Genomic DNA, 20998 nt, shown 5'->3' on the forward strand with positions numbered 1-20998 from the left:
TTTGTCATCTGATGATCGTGAGGTCAAATATTATCTCTGCCAGTTCCTATCAGTGGGACTTCGGTTTCCTCAGATGTAAAATACATTAGGGTAACAATATCTATCTGAAGGCTGAGATGAAGCTGGCATGAGATGAATGTAAACAAACACCCACTCCTGTGCCTGGCACACAGAAGGCACTCAACAGATATCTTCTCCCTCCTCATGGGACTCTGAGAAGATGAAGCAGGTAATCTGCTTTGTAAACTATAAGGCATGATGCAAACAAATGAGCTTCATTTTCCCCACTCGTATTCTGCCAGCACTGCGACAGGCATGACTGCCTCCCCGTTTCAGGTGAGGAGACAGTTTCCCGGGGGAAAAGAGATTGCCCAGAACCAAGCAGCTCAGAAGAGGCACAGCTCAGGCGTCCCAGCTCCTCACTCCAGTCACCTTAGCTTACTCCTTGGCATTCTCACTTCCGGGCTCTTTCTCCCAGCACTGTCCTTGCAATAGCCTCTTTCCAGGTCCCTCCTGGTTTTACCAACCCCTTTCCTTGAAGCCATCTGTCAGTTACTAAACTTGGCAGCAGACCTGTTCCCCCAGCTGATCAGATGCAACTATTTTGTCCTTGTTTGTAAAAAGGCAGTAGCCTTACCATCAATACTTTCATCTGTGAGAGCTCAAACTCCCGTGCCGACCTCCTGTGTGGGCAGTAGAGAGGGGGCAGGGCCACCATCCCATTTTACAGAGAAGGCATGAGGCGTAGAGAAGGTGAGTAGAGCTCAGGTGCTGTCGCTCTTGACCCTGCTTTATCAGAAAGGAATCCGATGGTGCTGAGTTGATAGACTCATTGTGGTCCTGTAGGCTTTCAATCAGGGTGTGCTCCTTGGCAGAGCCTTCCAACGCTTTCCCACGACCTTCCCAAGATAAACTCCCAACCCCGTGGCATGACATTCACATCCCTTCATGATCTGGCTCTTGCTCAGTTGTCTGGCCTCAGCCTTATTATATCCCCAGCCACACACAACTTAATCCCTAAATGGACAATCTTCTCTTCAGCACTGGGCCTTTGAATGTGCTGCTACTCTGCCTGTGGCTCCTTGCCACCTGGCAAACATCTCTCATCCCCAAAGTTCATTTCAGATATCCTCTGTGGGCCCCCTGCCCACCTTCTCCAGGGCCCTGCTTTGTGCCCATATTGTGGATTGTCTGATGGTCATCTTTATTGCCCTGACTTGTTATGTATTTGAGATATATTTGTTTCTTCCCATTTAAACCATGAGCTATTTTAGGCCTAGGGCTGGGTCTTCGATTATCACTTTCCACATCTATAAAATGGGGATTTTATTGTTTATCTCATGGGGCTGTTTTGAGAAACACATGTTGTGTTGGCTCTGGGATGCTAAATCTGAGTTCAGAAAGGTCACACAGCCAATAAATAGCAGAAAGGGGGCTTTGAATGGGCATCTTCCAAGTCTCTGTACATGCTGTTCTGCCCCACTCAGGGGCGGGAAATGTTAGAAGACTAAGCTTCATGCCTGGAAAAAACACAGAGCCTTGGCTACCCATAACTGATGTGCATTCTACAAAAGAGGATATAGAGGCTCAGAGAAGTAGAGTAGCTTACCTAAGGTCACATAGCTAATTTGCAGCAGATAAGGCCTGAGATCCACCTCCTCAATCCTGCCATCCTCTTTCCCTATCTCTAACTATCCCTTGAGACACACAATTCCTCCTTCCTTGAGCCAACTTAAGGCAGGCATCTTTGCCAAAGAGAGACTGAGACACAGCCTTTTCCAAGGATCTTAGCCCCGTGGCGTCAGCGGGGACCACAGCCCCGCAGGGCTCAGCTGGGCTTTCTTCCCCTCAGCTGGATCCCCACCCCTGCCCACCTTGTGGGGAAGGCAGGATGTCCCAAGGCCTGGAGGGATGGCTGAGGTAACTTCGGTTCTGTTAACTTCTTCCCCAGTAACTGATTCAGTGACCTTGACAGGGGAGCAGACTGTGTCCCCATCAGGCTGGGGCGAAGGCTGTCTCTGCAGAGCTGCTGACACATCTGCTGGTGGGAGTAGAGTGACGACATCATCGCAGAGCTCTGATAGCGAGTATCCTTAAGGGAGGCAGAGCTTTGATTTCCTCAAGGCTCCACTTGGAGATGGGACAGCCAATTCTCAGCTACGATGAGCTCGACTTTGCCCTGTCACGCAGTGTGTTTAGCAGTCTCTGGAGCCGCACTGCCTGGCATTGGGTCCCAGCACTCCACTTAGTACAGCACGACCTTGGGGATGGCCCATAACACTTCCGGGCCTCCGTTCCTTAACCTCGAAAGGGAAATTATAATAGGAATCCTGCCTCAGAGGGTTGTTATGAAGATTGAATTAATATTCATAAAACATTTAGGACAGTATCTGGAGTACAGTAAGCACTAAACTCGTGTTCTTAGTAGGGAAAGAGATAGCACTAATTGAGTATTTTGCAGATGCCAGGTACGGTGCCTCTGATCCTTACTGTGAAGCCAAACCCAGGTGTGTGACGTCTACACCATGCGACTCCCCTGCTTCCTCGTCAGCTTCCTGAGAGCCGTTCTATGAACCGTCCTCATTTACGTACAGTGAAGACCATACTGCACGTCAGAACTTTGGCCAGAACTAGACCTCAGGTCTTCCTCCTAGTCCAGGGACTGCTCTTTCATTAAAGCTGCCTTTGTAATTCAGATCCTTCATAACTGAATTAATTAAACCTACATTTATGGAATGATACTGTGGGCAAGGCTTATCCCCTCTGAAGGGCAGCATGGGGCAGTGGGCATAGCAGAGGCTTTGGACTCTGGCAGGCCTGAGTTTGAGTCCTGCCACTTCCACCTTCTATCTGGAGAACCTTCAGCAAGTCCTCAACTCTCAAAGCCTCAGTTTCTCCATCTGCAAAATGGGGACAGCAGTATGGTCCTCAAGAAACTGCTGTGAGGGCTTAAATGAGGTGACGTATGTCTGTGCTCACTGCAGCCTCAGGCACATGTAGGTACAACCATGTCCTGCCCACTCTCTTCTCTCTTCACTCTTCCACAGTGATCCTGACAGGTCATTGGGCAGCTCTCAGCCCTACTCATCAGAAAAGCCAAGGGACTCAAGCCAAGGGAACGTCACCTGGCAAGTTAGTGGTAGAGTGGGGACGAGACTCAGGTTTCCTGTCCCCCAGCCTGAGCCCCACCAGGGCCTGGACTATGGTGTGGTGACAGAGCTGTCCTTCTCTCAGGGAGCTCACCCTCACGTTATCCTTAGTGGGTAAGAGGAGGAGGGAAGGGAACACACACACACACACACACACACACACACACACATACCAGGCACTCACAGCCACCAGGATCAGCACAGCCTAATATTTCCTCTCAGTGAAGTGGTGCCCTTTGCCCCTTCTTCCCTCCCCTCCCCCACTCTGTTTTCCTCCCACCTCTATGCCTCAGTTATTCTCCCTCTTCTCTGTCTCTATCCCAAACAGCCTCACATAAGCACATTAGGTCCACTGAGGAGTTCTCCTGGGCATTTCACCTCCTCAAGCCTCTGTCTCTCATCTGTGAAATGGACAGTCAGGGTGGGAAGGTGAGACCTTAGACTCTGAACTTCAGGCCACTCAGTGCCAGACTCCCTGTGGTTCCGAATTTGGGTCCCCTGGGCTTGGCTGAGGGAAGACAGGGGCCTGGTCCCAGGTCGGCAGAGGCTACTGTCATGTGACCCCTACTGGGGACCAGCAGAGAACCCAACGGTCTTACTTCAAGTCTGGGCTCTTCCCACTGCTGTACTCTGCCATTTAGCAGAGAACAGCAACAATAAAGCATACACAGAACTCCCTAGAGAGAAAATCATGCAGGCATACGTGCAAATCACTCTGCAGATCACATGCACACAGACTCCTCACTCTTCCCATCTTGCCTTAATGGAAAGAGCACCACTTGGAAACCAGTAGAACTGGGTCTGAATCCCATCTAGGTCCCTGTACGACCCTCAGCAAGTGATGTCTGCACCATGATTTTCTTTCCTTATCTGTAAAACGGAGCCAGTGGAATTACAGGTCAGTCCAGCTAATGACATCGAGTACTCAGCAGTGGTCCATCTTTCTTCATTCATGGCTCTCGTGTCTACTGAGGACGGGGCTTGGCCGGCACGGAGCTAGGTACTGACAAAATAGTGGCAAAGGCAGACCTGTCCCTGTCCTCTGGAGCCTTACAGCCTGGGGGAGAGACAGATTTGAACAGCAGATGCAGTCCCCAAAACTCAGAGGTACGGGAAAAGTAACTTTCCTTATTTTCCTATTACTGACCTCCGTTTCCATTTGGAGGCCCCATTCTGCCAGGCACCAGACACTTCATCTGTCATGTGGGGTCCTCTTTCCCCCAAATTGCATGATTTCAGCAAGGAGTGATGGTGTTGGGGGGTGGTAGACAAACACCTTATCCTGGGTGTCACCATCTACCCACACTGCTGGCCTCCCTCCGCTGCACCCTCATGACTGTCTGGGCCCCGGTCACTGCACAGCCCCTGCAGGTCACCACCGTGTTGGACCCTAGTACCTGACTGCAGTCTCTGTATATTTGCTGGCTCTCTGCCACGTCTGCCTCCCACCTGCACCCCCTCAGCCTTCAGGACACGCCATCCTTCCATTACTACTGACTCCCACCCACATTCCACACGACAGCCAGGGGGAGCTCTCCCACGTGCAGATCTGACAGTGTGCTTTGCAATGGCTCCTGTGCCCTCATATTCTTCAGCTGGACCAGCAAGTCCCCGTTTACCTCCCTTGCTTCTCTCTCAGCATCCTCCCAACCCCACACCTTCAGCCAAACCAAGTAATAACAATGATTAAAACAACACAGAATGTACTTGCTGTGAGCCAGACCATTTGCTTCTATTCACTCCTGGAGATCCTCACAATAACCCACCAGTAACACTTATTCTTTCCTTGGGAACTGAGGAAGCACCTGAGGAACTGAGAGGTGAAGGCCACTCAGGTCACCAAACCCAGAGAGTCCAGTTTCAGAGTCTGTGCCTTGAAACACAGAAGCTGTGCCCCGTAGAACTGAAGAGCTCTCTGTCAGTAAAGAGGCCGTCTTCTTTCTCGCCTCCCAGCCTTTGTGTAGAAATTCCCCAGCCTGGAACCCCTTCTCCTGGCACCCTTTCATCTGGCTCATGCCAGTTGGCCTTGTGTCTCTGTTCACTATGCCCCTTCCCGAGCCCCGGCTGGGTTCTCACGGCTCCCTGTGCTGTTCCCGCCAGGGCCTTGGCCAGTCTGTAGAGGGGGAGTTGTTTTCCTACCAGGCACCCCTGTACCGTTAGGAGCCTCTTCTTTGTCTTGGACGCCAAGCTCATGACGTGGGCCTTGCGTGAATGTTTATAGAACAAGTGATTATCCTTTCAAGTAACCCCATGATTTTCAAAGTCAAATGAATTCCTGGGGCCAGTCTACCAATGGGTGTTTATGAGGCGCCTGCTGTGTGCCCTGCCCTGAACCAAATACACGGGGAGAAATAACAAGAGTGTTCAGTTGTGGTTTGCCTGGGCAAGGTCAGCTCAGCGTAGTGATCTCTGCTGCCCAGCTGTACTTTCAAATCCTCCAGCACGTCTTTCTTCTCCTCCAGGCTCTGCAGCCCCCAGCCTTCCTGTCATTCTGCTTTCTCCCACCTTCCTGATGAAAGCAACTGAAAGGAAAGAACTGCAAATTTGTTTACTAAAAGGGACAGAGACTGATCTTAGGGGAGGCTGATTACATCCCAGCAGGAGGGAGATTGTTCTCCTCACTTGACAGAGGAGGATTCTTCTGCTTTGGGAGAGAGGAAGAAAATAGAGGGAATCATGGATTCTCAGTGAGGGGATACATCCTGGAGAACGACTGAGTTCTTTCTCCTAATTTTAAAGTAGAGAGTAGGCCCAGAGGCTTTCTAAAGGTCACTGAGTCAAAAGGTCAGTGAGCCAAAACTGGAACCCAGGTTCTCTGACTGCTGGTTTGTGGGCTTCTCCAATTCAGTATTGTCCTCGTTCCCAAATCCTGTAGTTAGTAAATTTCACAGACCCCAGCTCCTACTGCCCAAATCCATTCTGTTTTTCATTACCCCCATTGTCTTTCAAGCTTTGATTTAAGTGAGTTGCTTAAAGCACATCACAATTTTCAGGTGTTGTGTCAGGCAATTAAAATACAGGCATTCTAACCCCGTCACACAGCAGTCTTCCAGATTATGTATTATTATCCTTGTATCAAGATGAAAAAACCAGTCAGAGAAAGCTAGTGACTTCTCTAGGTAACCACCAGTTAGGATTCGAATACAGGTCCCCACGTCCATGTTCTTTCTGCCGCCTCGGTCCATGCAATGCTTTTGGCCCATGGCCAGGGATGGCATTTCCCTTCTACTCTTACCTTCTCCTCCTGTGCCTCTCCACTTACCATCCTCCCCTCCAAAACAAAGCGAAAGAGTTCCTCCCCACTTCCTGATCAATGGGAATGGTCCTTGTTGAACTGCATCTGACCTCAAGCCAAAAGATGAGTCTAAAACCTCTCCTCTCCTTCCTCACCCTCACTCTGAGAGTGGGAGCTCTGGGTCACTGCAGCCTGTCGTCTGGCTTTGTTTTCTCTCATCCTTTTATTAGCTGCCTAATTGGCAGTCCAATTAATCTGTTCATCTGTGAAGGAGGATGGATCACAATGAGCTACTCCATTTCCAGAAACCATTCTCTGAGGCAGCGTGGCCAGGCCCTGAGCTCAGGCTGGCTCCTTGATGAAGGGACACCCTGGGAGCTGGGGTCAATTAGTGGACAGATTAAGCAATTATTAGCCCCTAACAAGGGCGCCTGGCATCATTACCCTCCCTGCTTGTTTACTGGCAAACTGCAGCTTTAATATGAAGACCAACAAATAAATTAGGGAATCTGGTCTACTGCCACATCAGCCGAGAAGTAAATGATGTCCAACTGGCTTTTGGCTGCTCATGAATTGTCAGCTTTGGCTTAATGAAAAAGCCTGAGATATCCCTCACTGGTCACAGCAGCTCTGGAATGTGCCCTGGAGGTTTATCATTCCAAGACCTAAGTGCTTGCCACTGGGTGTGTGGATTGTTCTTAGTTACCCTGCCGCCTTCCTCCTATCAAAGCTTACTTATCTTTTTTGTTTTTTTTAAATTAAATTTATTGGGGTGACAATTGTTAGTAAATTTACATAGATTTCAGGTGTACAATTCTGTATTACATCGTCTATAAATCCCATTGTGTGTTCACCACCCAGAGTCAGTTCTCCTTCCATCACCATATATTTGATCCCCTTTACCCTCATCAACCACCCCCCACCCCCTTACCCTCTGGTAACCACTAAATTATTGTCTGTGTCTATGAGTTTTTGTTTCTCATTTGTTTGTCTTGTTCTTTTTGGTTTATATACCACATATCAGTGAAATCATAGGGTTCTCTGCTTTTTCTGTCTGACTTGTTTCACTTAGCATTATTCTCTCGAGATATTCGGCGTTAAGGAAAGATGATATAGGAACATTTGTGACAACAAAGCTTACTTATCTTTTAGGGCCCAGCTCGGAAGTTTCTTTCTCCTTGAGGCCTTTCCTGCTCTCTCCAACAGGAAAGGCGTTCCCCGTCTACATTTTGGGAGGGTTTTGTACTCTCCTATTACTTTCTAGCATTTCATGGAATGCCAGAGCACCATTTTGCCCATTGTTTTCAGGTCTTCAATGAAGCAGTAGAAACATGGAGAAGAGGACGGAAAAGGCAAGGGCTCAGAGTTTGTTTTTTCACCCACTCTCCTGTAGCGATATGCAGGCCACCACCAGAAGGGTATCAGGATATCAAGGAGGGGAGTGGCAGGGTCAGATTTGTGCTTTTGGAAGATCCCTCTGGCTGTAGTGATGAGACCGTATTCCAAAGGTGCTTGCTGTCACCAAGCCAGGTGTGGTTTTGTCATCCAGGCCAGATGTGATGGTGGCCTAGAGTAGAAGAGAGGCAGAGGGATGGAGATGAGGGGCAGATTAACTAACTTCAACCAGGGGACTTGGGACTGCCTTACTATGGGAGGAGAAGCAAGGAAAATTCAACTTTTCTAAATCTGGTGACTTGGAAGCAAAGTGTATTGGTGTCAGTGCCAAGCAGAGAGGGCATCAGCACTGGGGTCTGGGAACAGAGGGCGCCCAAAGTGGGGGAAAGAAGCAGAGTTGGGGAACAGTGAAGAAACCTCCTTCTCCTGTGACTTGAGTCTCATTCCTTCTCCTCTCTGCTTCCTCGTGTGCCCACCAGCAACATGAGGATTTACCTGTAGGTCCCTAAGGTCTTCAACTCCATAGCCGCCAATCCAATGTCAGCTTTTAGCTAACAGTGTGTCCATTAGAGAGCATCTCTTAATTTATTGTTCAGCTTATCCTGCTCCTCCCCCATCTCTGTCTGTCAAAACCCTGTGGGCCCTCTGATGCACAGTTTAAATGCTGTCTTTTCTTGGACACTCCCCCTGTACTCTCCACAGGAAACGCTCCCTCCCTCCTACCCATGGGCTTCAATATTATGTCTTGAGCTATCTCTTAGAAACATGTATTTATGAAATTCCCTGGGCAGCCCCTAATCCATAGCCATACATCTACTGTGGCTAACAACATACACCCCAAATCACTTACTTGGCTCTCGTTGTTTCCAAGCTGAGAAAAATGTGCTCCCTCCTTCTTGAAACACTGTGAGGTTAACCCAAGCGCTTCTCTTTCCCTAGGGATCATTGACTTCCTTATAAGCCAGCACCCGATTGCCCGTGTCCTACGGGAGCACCTGGTCTTCAAGATTGCACCAATGCTCAACCCAGATGGAGTCTACCTGGGCAATTACAGGTGAGGGAGAATGGGGAGAATGCTTGGAAGCTGGCAGTCAGAAAATGGTGGTATGGAAACAAGAAAAATGGGGTATATATTTGAGGAAGAATATTCAGACTACTTATGAGTTCATTAGAGGAAGTTTTACCCTGACTCTTGAGAATGTGACTAAAGAGGCTAGGCTATTTCATGCACCACCATCTGAGGTCACTTGATGGAGTTTTCTGGGCAGCTTGCTGGACCAGGAATCAGGAGGCCTAATACCAGTTTTGGCACCTATTTCCTATGTAACCTTGGGGAATTGACGTTCCCTCAAACGCTCAGTTTCTGTTGCATAATGAAGACAATAATAACTTACCTGGCAGGGCACTTGTGAGCATCACAAGAAATGGTGGGGATGAATGTGCTTTGCAAAATATCTTATGGTGGTTATAATGATTACTGTTTCATTTCTCTGTTTCTTCTTGGAGGTCATTAATGATGGAATGTGGCAGATTATCTGACAGTGTTTCCCTTTAGTTTTGGCATACCAGTAGCCCCACACTTACTCATACACTCATGTCTTGAATTCTCTTTCTCCTGGTAGCACCGTAACTACAGCCTAAAATTCCATTGCTCAGGAGACCCTCTGCCAAAAGACCTTTGATCCTCTCAGTGAGTGTTATTACCCTTATTTCACAGTTGAGGCAACTGACTTACCCAGTCACACAGCCAGTAAATCATTGACTGTCTACCCTCCCTGTCCAAATTATCCAGCTTTGTTGCTTAGTCCCACAATGCTTGAGAAAACATTGAAACTCCTCAGCTTCGTATGCGACCCTCTGGATGACCTGGTGCCCCTCTGTCCACCACGCTCACTTCCCACCCTCCTGTCTGACCTCCTACCCTCCACTCTTAGAACTGTGGTTTTAGCCACACTGAACAAAGCCTCGTTCCCTAGATGTGTCCTGTTTGTCTCTGATCCCTTACCTTTATAAAGGCTCCCCTCTGCCCAGAACTTCCCCTTCCCGTCTTCATCTTACTAACCGCTCTTCACGACTCAGCTTGTGCCCCTCCTTCTGGAAAACACTCCCCAAACCTCCAAGCAGAATTGGTCAATACCTTCTCTGAGCTCCCACCAGACGGGTTATTGAACCAGTTTTGTGTGTTGCACGGCTGCACTGGGCCTCAAGCCACCAGAGGGCAGGGGCTGAGCCTTGAGGATTGTAGTATCTACCCCAGTGCCTAGCAGCAGGGATCAGCACACAGTAGAGGTTCAAAAAGTGTTTGATGAATATGAACGACGAAAAGCTAGGACTTTACTGATGAAGAAACTGAGGCCCAGAGATGAGATGAGACTTGCCCAAGGGGAGTGGCAGAACTCAGACCAGAACCCAGCTTGTCTGATGCCAGCCAGGTCCATTTTAAACAGAGTTGGTTTACTGCTTTTCAAGAGCATGGCAGTTGGGTCCAGAGGGGCTTCCTCATCCCCCTGGATGTGAGTTAGAGAGAGCCCATGGGGTGCACGATGCCTTAATTAAAGACAGTTTGGCTTCCTCTCTTAATTGGCTCAAGTGATGGTTTATTACCGCTGGCAGGTTTTATGGCTTGCTGCAGACTCGAGAGCAATGCTTTTCTACCTTCCCTGGACAGAATGCGCTGCGAGTGATAATGGTGGTGGAAAGACCATTTGATTTATGTTAACATTTCTGCTTAATTACAAGAGCGGCAGTGGTCAGAAAGAGGTCAATACTGTCCACTTTACATACATATTTATGCCCTCGTCTGCATTCAGGGATGATGAGTTAGAAAAAAGGTCTGTGACCGTGGCCAAAATGCCTCCCCCCTCAGGGTTTCAGATGGTCAGTAGGGTAGTGATGGGGAACTAGACACTTTTTTATGTCTTCAAACTCCAGATTTTGTGATTTTGGATTTCAGGGTAAAAGAGCTGTAGCCCTCAGAAATGGTTCTGTATAGAAGTTTAAGCCCCCAATCTTCTCCTAGTGAGAAGACGTGATTCTCATTATGAGAGCTGGAGAAAAATCTCTAACCACAGGCATTAATCCTGTTGCTAAAACAGCTCTGAGGAGCAACAAAGAGCCTATCAATCATGGAATTCACTACTACAGATTTGGAGAATGTGGAAAATAATCATAAAGACTCAGAATTCAGAGCTTCAAGGTGCCTTAGAGGTCCTTAGGCCAGCCCCTCCCAGAGCCACTGTATACTGTCTACGGCAGTATTTCCATGGTTTGCTGGGACTTACCAAGGCAGTATGGGGGGAAAAAGAATTTGGAATTCAAGTGAGTTTGGGAAATACAGAGCTAGGCAAAGTTAAACATTTTTTTTTTTTTGCAATAAGATTTTTCAAGTTTGAATATGCTAATAAGCAGGAATCTAAAGAGGGGAAATAAAGTATTCAGTGTTTCCCAAAATTAAACATCAAGGAATCCTTTCGCTGTGGAGCTTGTTCCCCCTCCTCTCCACCCCCCGTCCCTCCCCCAGTGGGGTTAGGGTCATAATACATCATGGGAAATACCATTGCAAGGATTCTGCTCGCCCACCCAGCACCATGTCCATCACCCCCACACTTAATCCTCACGGTCTCTCTGTGAAGGAGGGCCTTTCTTAAGCTTTCTCTGCTCGCAAATAATACAAATCTTCTCAAATTGGCTTGAGGACAAGAGGACAGGTGGGAGGGAGGGAGGGTAGGTGAGAAGCACAAAGGAAAAAGGAGAGTGGGTGGGGAGTGAGCGAGGAAACTTGTACACAGAGTCAGACCTCCCGGGAACTGGTCACCTCACTGAAACGGGCCTCTCTCATGCTCTCTGATTCACTCTCTCAACATCCCACCAGGATGTGCAGTCTCTCAAGCCTCAGGGAAGTGAACTAATCTGCCCTAGGTCCTGTGGCCTGTGAAGAGCGGGCAAGGATGCAGGGCTGTCTGAGCCCAGGTTGCTCATGCTCCCTGCCGCCCTACACTCCCCTACAGACTGCATATGATAGGCCAGACCCTGTGTGAAAAACTAGAGTCAGGCGGGCCCTCGGGGAACCTCTTCTCCTCTACGTTTTTCTTCCTCTTCGCTCCTCGTCCTCCCTTCCCTCTCCCCTTCTTTGTTCCCCTGCTTCTTCTTCTTCTATATTAAAGAAACATGTCATTCAGTCTAGAACAGTCAGGTGAGTTGATCATTCAAAGCTTATAGTTAATAAAATACAAGTATCTGTACTATTGTATTTATAGTAAACTTGACAAGGTACATTCTAGCATTTAATTGCAAAAGGTGGCAGCTAAACCATGATAGATGATGCTCTTTATGTTAAAGAGCAGCAGCATTCGCTAACTATATTCTAGCAGACCATGGCTTACAGAAGGAAGTTGAAGGTCCTACACTAAAGTGTACACAAGCACCTAGAGAGTACTCTGCAGTAGCCATCTGTAATCGTTAGGTGACGTAACAGCAGACAACAATGATATTATGGCGTATAGTAAAGACACAGGGCAATGACGCACTGTGTCCCTTACTACACTCCAATTACTCTGGCCTTTTTCTTCAGTTCGGGTCTGAGGTGTAACGCCAATTCACAGAAAGTCCTTCCCAGAGTCTCCAATATAAAGTAGGTTTCCCATTATACTCTTTTGGAGCACACTGTACTGTCCTTTCATAGCGTTTGCCCCCATTAGCAATCCTGTGTTCATCTACGTGACTTTGTTTAATGGCTAGCTCCACCTGTAGACTGTAAACTCTATGAAGTCAGGACTTGGTCTACCTGTACCCCCAAGCCTGGCACGGTACCTGGCACAGAATGGGCCTTTGATATGTAATATCTAAATTAATACATAAACCCAACAGCAGTGTTTAGTCATTATGCTGTGGAACAAGGCTACAGCCCCCAGTATAGATTAGCTATCATACAGAGAGATCAAAATCACAGAGACAGATAGCAGAACGGTGGTGGCCACAGGCTGAGTGGAGGGGAGAATGGGGACCTATTGTTTACTGGGCTGCCTGTGACAGATGTGGCTCCGTGGCAGTTGGGGGGCACGTCGGACCCACCTGGCAGTGGTGGAACATGTCTGGCGGGTGACACGCACACGTTGAAATGCCGGTCAGAGCACAGCCTCCGCCCACTTCTGGGCCCTGAGGGAGCAGTCCACCTATGCTTGGGTCCACCCCAGGCCCTGAGTTGGTCCTGGCGTTGCAGACAGGCAGCCCCCGAGCCGCAAGGAACAGGCACAGAACCCAGAACCTGCCTGGCCTGGGCCTGCCCCACCTCCTGCAGCACAGGGCCCAAGAGCCTCCCCTTGGCCCACCCAGGGTGGGGCAGTGGTGCTGGGCAGGCCCCATGCCAGAACCCGAGTTGGGGATGGTGCGGGGGGAGGTGGCTGGGTGGAGGTGGGGTGCTCACCTTGTGGTACGGCAGCCCCGATGTCAGGATGACACTTCGTCCTGATGAAAAGTTTTGAAGATGGATGGTAGTGATGGTAGAATGACATTAAGAATGTACTTAATACCACTGACCTGTATACTTAAAAATGATTGCAGTGGTAAATTTTATGTTATGTGTATTTTACCATAATAAAAAAAAATAAGAGTGGCAGGACGACTGATGCAATGTGAGAATCTTTGTAGAGTTCTGGGGCCTAGCGGTCCTTATGGATGAATGCTATAACTCCAGATACTGTAGAGCCAAGAAGCTCTTAGAGCACGCAGCTCTTAGTTGGAAGGTATTAGGTTGGGGGGTGATGGGCCGAGTCAGTGTAGAAGCCCCTGGCAATTCTCAGTGCCCAGCAGTGGGCATGGCCGCCCACACGCACAGCAGCGTTTGCATGCTCTCTCCACCATCTCTTCTTCCTCGGCACTTCCTTTGCAGAGAAGACAGCCCCTGCCCCACCTGTACCCCACTGTGTTTGTTTCTGAGTGTGGCTAATACACAAGTTGCCTTGGATTTGAAAAACAGACTCTCCATCTCCATATGACAATATGAAACTCTGCGTTGGGTTTGCATTTCTTAATTAGGTGCTTGTCGCTGTGTATTCCATGGAGCCACGTATAAGTAAACAGTCATAGACCTTTGAATACATTTATTGGTTTTATTTATGTTTCTGGGCATAAAAATCTATAATTACCAGGTACAGCCTCAGTATAACTGGTATTTAATGACAATTACTTTTTGTTACCATAGAAATGAGTCCAAAGTAGTTACCCATAATTTCTCATTTCCCAAACCTCACACATGCTGAATTGCAATATTACCATAGTAATTGCCTATTAGTCATCATAAAATACACAGTTACCCAAAAGATAGAAAGATGCTGTGAAATTTCTCATCTTCAGGAAACCTCAGTACTTCTTGGAAGTGTGGAGGTGGGGGAGAGGAACAGGCCTCCACGGGTGGTGCAGAAATAATACAGCTTTATAGCATTCCACAGCAGACCCCACAGTGGAGATGGTGGTGCTGCTACAATCTGCCGACCCAATCCTCATTATGTCTCTTGGCCCTGGCACTCCTCACATAGCAAAGAATGCTCGACTGCAGTAAATCCAACTTATCTAAGGTTTGCTGAGGACCTGCTGAATGTCAGGCCCTGTATTGGGCCTTAGGGAAGCAGATGGAAATCAGAGGCAGCCCTTCTCAATAAGAAGCCCTGTGTTTGTGGTAGAGGTGTGTGTGTGTGTGTGTGTGTGTGTGAGAGAGAGAGAGAGAGAGAGAGAGAGAGAGAGAGAGAGAGAGGCAGGCTATGGAGGCCTAGATAGAATACAAGCTAATGTCTAAATGCCTATAAACTATACTTTATTACATACAGAGGGTGCCAAAAAAATGTATACACATTTTTAGAAAGGAAAAATATACAAATTGTAATACTCAATATATACCGATAACAAAAGATGAATACAAGTTACGTTTGATTTCTACAATTATGAGAGGTACTCAAAGTGACCATCAGCGTCCAGACACTTCTGATTATGGCGAACTGCTGCTTGAGCAACGTTGAACGAAGTGTCCACTTGTATACATTTTTTTGGCACCCCCCAGTACATATCATCACATTTAACCCTCTCAGCAGCCCTAAGATGGACGTAGTATTACAGCCCCATTTTAAATAGAGAAGGCAATTGAGGCACAGCGGCACCAAGAAACTTGCCCTTGGTTCCTCAGCAGAAAGGGTCAGAGTGGGTTTAACAACCCAAGCAGGCCAATCTCAGCCTGCTGCAGAATTAACCCCCTGCTACACTGCTCCTGAAAGAGTGAGAGCTTCCTTCTGAGGGCTTTTGAAAGATGGAGGATATACAGGAGTTCATCAGACATAAAAGGGAGATAAAGAGAGATTTGCATAGCAAAATATCATTAAGCATGGCAGAGGGTGAAACACCAGGAGAGAGATTTCCAACACACACACTCTCACACACACACACACACACACACACACACACACATGCACGCAGACATTATAAATGGCCAATCTTGCCCATGTCAGCATCCAAATGAGGAAACATTTAAAACTGTTCAAAATAGAACAAAAAATTAGCTATATAAAATGCATGTCAATATCCTTTGTTCTTTGACAGCATAAAAACTGTGTATTTTTCATCATGCTAGAAATGGAAAACAAAGATCCACTGCAAGTATACCTCCCAGAAAGGTTTGCCAGCCTCTTCTCACTGTGCCTCCTTCCCTACCCCAAGGGACCATTGCAAGCCCACCCTCCTTAGTGCTTCTATCAGCATCATCAGCCGTAGTGAGAGAAAGGAGCTTAAAGACATCTAGTCCAGTGCCCTGCCGAGGGCAGGGATCCCCTCAAAAGCATCCCTAAGTGACAGCCATGGCCCTCCTGCTTGTCCACCTCAGGCCAGGTCTGGGTGAGACTCTCCCTCTCAAAGCGCATGTTGTTCTGATGCCAGCTCTGACCATTAGAGAGTGTTTATATTCAGGCGAAACCGGCCAGCCCATTGCGTCTGCTTCTTCCTCCCAAAAGATTACTCAGGTTCAGTCCACTGTTTACACAGTAGCCTTTAGCTGTTTGAGGAATGTGCCCTCACTCCTCCCCGCTCACTCCAACCACTCCTGTTCACCAGGCTGAAGATTCCCAAAGCCTTCCAACTTTCTCTATGAAATCTGAAATCCATTCCTCTCCCCACCCTTCCTGCTGTCCTCCGAACATACTCCAGATGTTTGTCGTTGTCTGTCTTTGAGGCTTGGTGTCCAGGACGGAACAGCTATGATGATGATGATGATGATGATGATGACAATGGCAATATTAATAGTGCTGGTGAGTAGCTAACAGCCAGTGAGCTTTCTGGGCCCAGCACTATTCTAAGCATTTTGCATGTATTGTTTCACTTAATTCTTTGAACAACTCCATCATTATTCTCATTTTGCAAATGAGGAAACTGAGGCGTAGGTAGGTAAGGTAACACCCTCAAGTTCCAGAGCTAGTTAATGCAATACGAGTAGGAAGGGACCATTGCAAGCCTAATTCTGAGGACCATACTGCCCACATGCACATTGCTGTCTGACACTGAACTCTCCTCAACCTACATTTTTCCACTTGCATTTCTGCTAAGTCACGACTCCCTGATCTTCTCTTAGAGACTTACAAGAAGACTATGGCATAGGCAGAGCAGGAGCCACTCTTCCCCTTTGAGCAAAGAAGAAACCAAGCCACAGAGAGGCTAACTAACTAGCTCAAGGTCACACAGTGAGTGAGACACATAGTCCAGATGAAGCATGAGTGACAGCAGGGGCCAGACAAAGCCTTACCTCCCTGAGATTCTCTCCTGCTTTATGTAACCTGAGTGATGTTTCTATGGCGGCTGAAAGGACGCTGGGGCTGGCAGTGTAATCAGGTGTCTAACCCACAAGTGCACACCGCCAAAACCAATTATTCAAATGAGCTTCCCAGTCAGGTTCTGCAGGAAAGGCCAGATGGCTAGATGTCTGTGGAGGCAGCTCCCCATCTCTGTCTCTGCAAGCAGCTGAATAGCATTTCAAAGTTAGAGTTCATAGCAAGTTGATTTTAATAATTGGCTCTACAGTGAGGACAGGCCTCAGAGGAGACAGTAACCCAGAATTAGTGGCTGGGGAGTCTGGAGGAGCGAAACACTGTGATAGAATCAAGAACTTCATCATTTCTGGTTTCAGGTAGTTCCTAAACTACGACTTGAATCGTGTCAGTTCTCTATGTGGTCTTTTCATGGTTGCCCATTGATTATGGGGAACCTAAACTCTTTTGCTTGGTACTCAAGGCATGTTCAGCATCCTGGAATTCCTTTCTGGCTCCATCTCCCACCGTCCACCTTGCCCCCGTCCGACACCACCACCCTCCAGCAGTTCTCTTGCCTTCCTGGGCCCTTTCCAGTGCCCTGAAGTGGCCCACTCTAGTTCACACCCGCCCTTTGCTAGCACTCTGCCTCTGCTTAAGTAGCCTTTCAACCAAATGTAGGGTTTCTTTGCCCTCTTCTTTTTTTCAATCCCTCCTACCTCCCTCCCTTCTTTCCTTTCCTCAAACGTTCACCCAGCACATACTTTGTGCCAGGCACTGGGGATCTGAGATGGGCTTTGCCTTCATGGAGGAGATGATACCGTGTGACCCTGAAAATAAGACTTCACCGGAAAAGAAGCCCTAGCATGATTTTTCAGGAGGACATCCCCTGAACATATGCCCTCATGCATCTTTTGGAGCAAACCTTAATATAAGACTGGTCTTATTTTTGGGGAAACACAGTATGTAAGATGAGTCTTAAAGGATGAGTAGGAGTCAGTCAGGGGAAGAGAATGGCAACACATTCTAAAGCAAAGGGATCGTAATGTTGAATAACAACAGTGAAGATAATAACACAAACATTCATTGAACTTATACCAGCTGCCAGGTCCTGTTCTAAGTGTTTTATAACTATTATTCCAACTGGAGGTGTAGGGATGGTAACTGATCATTGTCCCACTCCCACTCTCATCCTACTTCTGCTAATTTTGAAAGAGATACAGGGATCAGAAAGATAGACGTCAAAGTATTAACTTTATTGTTAATCAAAGCAAGATTTGGAAGGCATGGCTTATATCTGGGACTAAAATTGGCCTTCTTTTACCTTACCCCCAAATTCCGCTCCTTCAACCAGCCACAAATAGAGCAGAAGTGAGCTACTTCCCAGAAGACACACCACGTAGCAGAAAGGAGGCCAGAATGTACCCTCCGTACAGATCTAAACAATCCATGGCAGGAGGGGCTAGGCTCAACAGGCTCTGCTCCTTTTCTCAAATTGACCAATCAGATAAGTTCCAGCCCCTCCCTCAGGAAGAGGAAGCAGAGGGATGGAGAAGAAGAGCCATTTTTTTCTACTCCTGGGGACTAAAACTCCCCAGTAGGATTGAAAGCAATGGGAGATATGTTCGAACAATCCCATGAACCTACGAGGTAGATTCTTGTATTATCCTCATTTACAAAGAAACTGAAGCATGAAAAGAGGTTAAATCATTTATTCACGGTCCCATGATCATAGGAGATCCAGGCGTCAAAACCAAGGAGCTGACTCGGATGAAGCCCAAGTGCTCAGCCCTGAGGCTTGTAAGCCCTGAGGTATGTAAGGAGCCAGGAGCCTTGGGGAATGACAAATGGTCAGGGCTGCTGCCCACAGTGTAGGATGACACCTGGCACAAAGGCCCCAGCTCAGAGAGCAGGTGGAGGCTGACTTCCAGCCCAGGCCTGACAAGCCTTGAGACTTGGAGGAACTACATCGGCCCATAAGACAGGGTCCCCTTTACAATTAGCTCGTAAGACTTATACAATCCTTGCGATGTACAGATCGGGGACGTGGTATAAGAAGCTAGAGAAATAAGTGGGGACCAGATTGTGGAGGACCCCTGGGGTCATACCAAGATCAAACCATAAGACCAGCTACCATGTGTGTAGCATTTATATCAAACTTGGCAGTGTCCCCAGCATTGTACATGGCTGATCTCATTTAATCCTCAAAACAACCCTCTGAGGTAGGTGAAATCCACATTTTGCAGATCAGTGCTGAGGCTCAGAGAGATTAAGCCACACAGTTGATACATGGCCGAGCCAGGATCTTACCCAGGCAGCGTGGCTCCTGAGTCCACTCTCGCAATCTATACCACTTCTCAGACCAGGTGGGCAGGGGTTCTGTCAGCTCCCACATCTTGTGAAGACCTAAAGGACTTCTCATCCCCTTTGTGTTTCCTCTGCCTTTTTTCACTTAAAAAGTTGAAATAGCCAATTCCTAGCCCTAAGGGCCAGTGTACTCCTTCAGAAAATGTGTCCCCTCCGGCCTGTCAAAATGGTTCTTTTTATTTCTTGTCAGTGTTCTTATACAGAGAAACATAATCCATTTTTCTTCCAATCGGTAATGGGCTTCCAACTCCACTCTTATGTAGAAGTGTGACCTTGTCCCGACTTTCCCCATCTGTGGGGATTGGGTTATATGAAGTCTTGGGTGCCTTCTGGTTGGTGACTGGCTTTTAGAATTGTTGTAAGCTGTATGGAAATTCCTACCCCTCCTTCCATCACCACCAATCCTGAGGTCTGTCACCACTAAACAGGAGACAGGCAGGAGGGAGCATGATCCCCAGAGCACTTGCTTTCCATGGGAAGGGAGAAGGCGCTCTGAAAAAGCCACTCCTTGTCTGCTACGTTCCGGGAGAAAGGGCCCCAGGAAGTTTAGGTCTGGAGATGATCCCTTTTTCCGGCATGGTCTGAGCACCCCCTTCGCCCCATCCTGCTGCTTCCAGAAAGGGCGCCATTACAGGAGAAAGACCGGCTGACCAAGCGCTGACCCTGGCTCTGCTGTGAACCCTGTGCACCTCCAGGGTCGTCTCACACGGCCACGCAGTGTGTGCACTGCACCATGGTCAAGGGGGCTGCAGCACTGCTCCCACCGCAAGTCTGACCAGAGCAAGTGGCATCGTTTTGCACTTCACCTCCCCAGAAGGGGCACCTGTTTATACGTTGTCCGCTTGGAGGGAATGGCTTATTGTCGATTTGTGTAAAGGTTCCCTTCATGCTAGTCTCCCATTTGAGACTTAGTTTCCCCATTTAAAAGAGTGTCGCGTCCACCCCTGACCTCATGAGAATCCCTCTATCAGGCGCTGACCTGCCTCCCAGGACCGTTGAGAGAGAATAGAATGGCGGCTCAGGACATACAGGCATAGGCTTCAGAGCCAGCAGACTGAGTTCAAGTTCTGCCTCTGTCGCTTGTCCTTGCTGGCTACAGACAAATCACTTAGCCTTTCCGAGCTTTCTCTACGCGGTGTGACTGAGAGTGGGCGGTGTACTTCACACTGTGCTAGGTCTACAGATCAATGGCAAATGAGATAGATTCGGTGTCTGCCCTCCCATGGCTTTCAGGTCTTTGAGCAAAACAGGTCCAACGTCACAAAACTACTCAGTGGTATGTCTGGGACACAAACCGAAGTCCTTCTGACTTGAAACCTATGTTCTCATCCATCCTCGTCTCTGCCTCTGCAGCCCTGGTCATAGCTATCTCCTTGGTATGCTAATCTAAGAGGGGCTTGAAGGAAATGCTTTAAATATCCTGTTGGTCATGATGAGGAGTGGATGCGTTATAATTATCCCTTGTGTTTAGGACAAAGGACACTGCCCGCTGTCCTCCATCTCCTCCACAGCAGAGCCCACCCCACCTGCTAAGCATTTTGTAGACGCTGTTGATGACAGATTGTCTGGCCTTCTGACACTGGCTAATCAATAGCGCTGGAAGGTGCCCCAGGACAAGAGCAATTGGATCCCAACCTTTTAGTGGTATTAAATAAAGCAATATTTATTTTGCGTTTGGTGCAGATATACTTAATCCAATCCAGCTCATTGGTAATGCTGAAAAACTGCTGTGTGTGAGGGACAATTGCATGTGAGCCCCATCCATCTCTGCTGTCAATGACACCCTTCCAGGAGCATGCAGCCCCACAGTGCTCAGAACAAGATTGATCTGGATCCACCAAACTGCCTTTTTCTCTGTCCTTTACAGGAGATGAAAAGGAAATTATGAAGAGGGGACTTAAAATCATTGCTCTCATTCTAGCTGCTATTATTGCAACAGGCATGAGGCATGATGACCTTCATGAGATGGAGCTATTTATTTACTATTTGAATAATCTTCTCTGGAACCATTGCATCTCTGCCTTCGGGCAGTGGAGGAAGAGACCAGTACAGTCTAAGAAAGAGCAAAGGAGTAG

At 47.9% G+C, this 20998-nt stretch overlaps 1 protein-coding gene across 3 annotated transcripts in view; it reads left to right on the forward strand.

Annotated features, from left to right (window-relative positions):
- The window catches only part of AGBL4 (AGBL carboxypeptidase 4), a 1079895-nt gene that overhangs the window by 957224 nt on the left and 101673 nt on the right, over positions 1-20998 (forward strand). For all 3 annotated transcript variants that reach the window (XM_081055075.1, XM_081055074.1, XM_081055076.1), the window contains one exon: positions 8719-8833. In XM_081055075.1, the coding sequence (XP_080911201.1) occupies positions 8719-8833 (115 nt within the window). The remainder of the gene's footprint in view (positions 1-8718; positions 8834-20998) is intronic.

The sequence above is a fragment of the Rhinolophus hipposideros genome (genome assembly GCF_964194185.1).
Source record: "Rhinolophus hipposideros genome assembly, chromosome: 8".
Lineage (NCBI taxonomy): Eukaryota > Metazoa > Chordata > Mammalia > Chiroptera > Rhinolophidae > Rhinolophus > Rhinolophus hipposideros.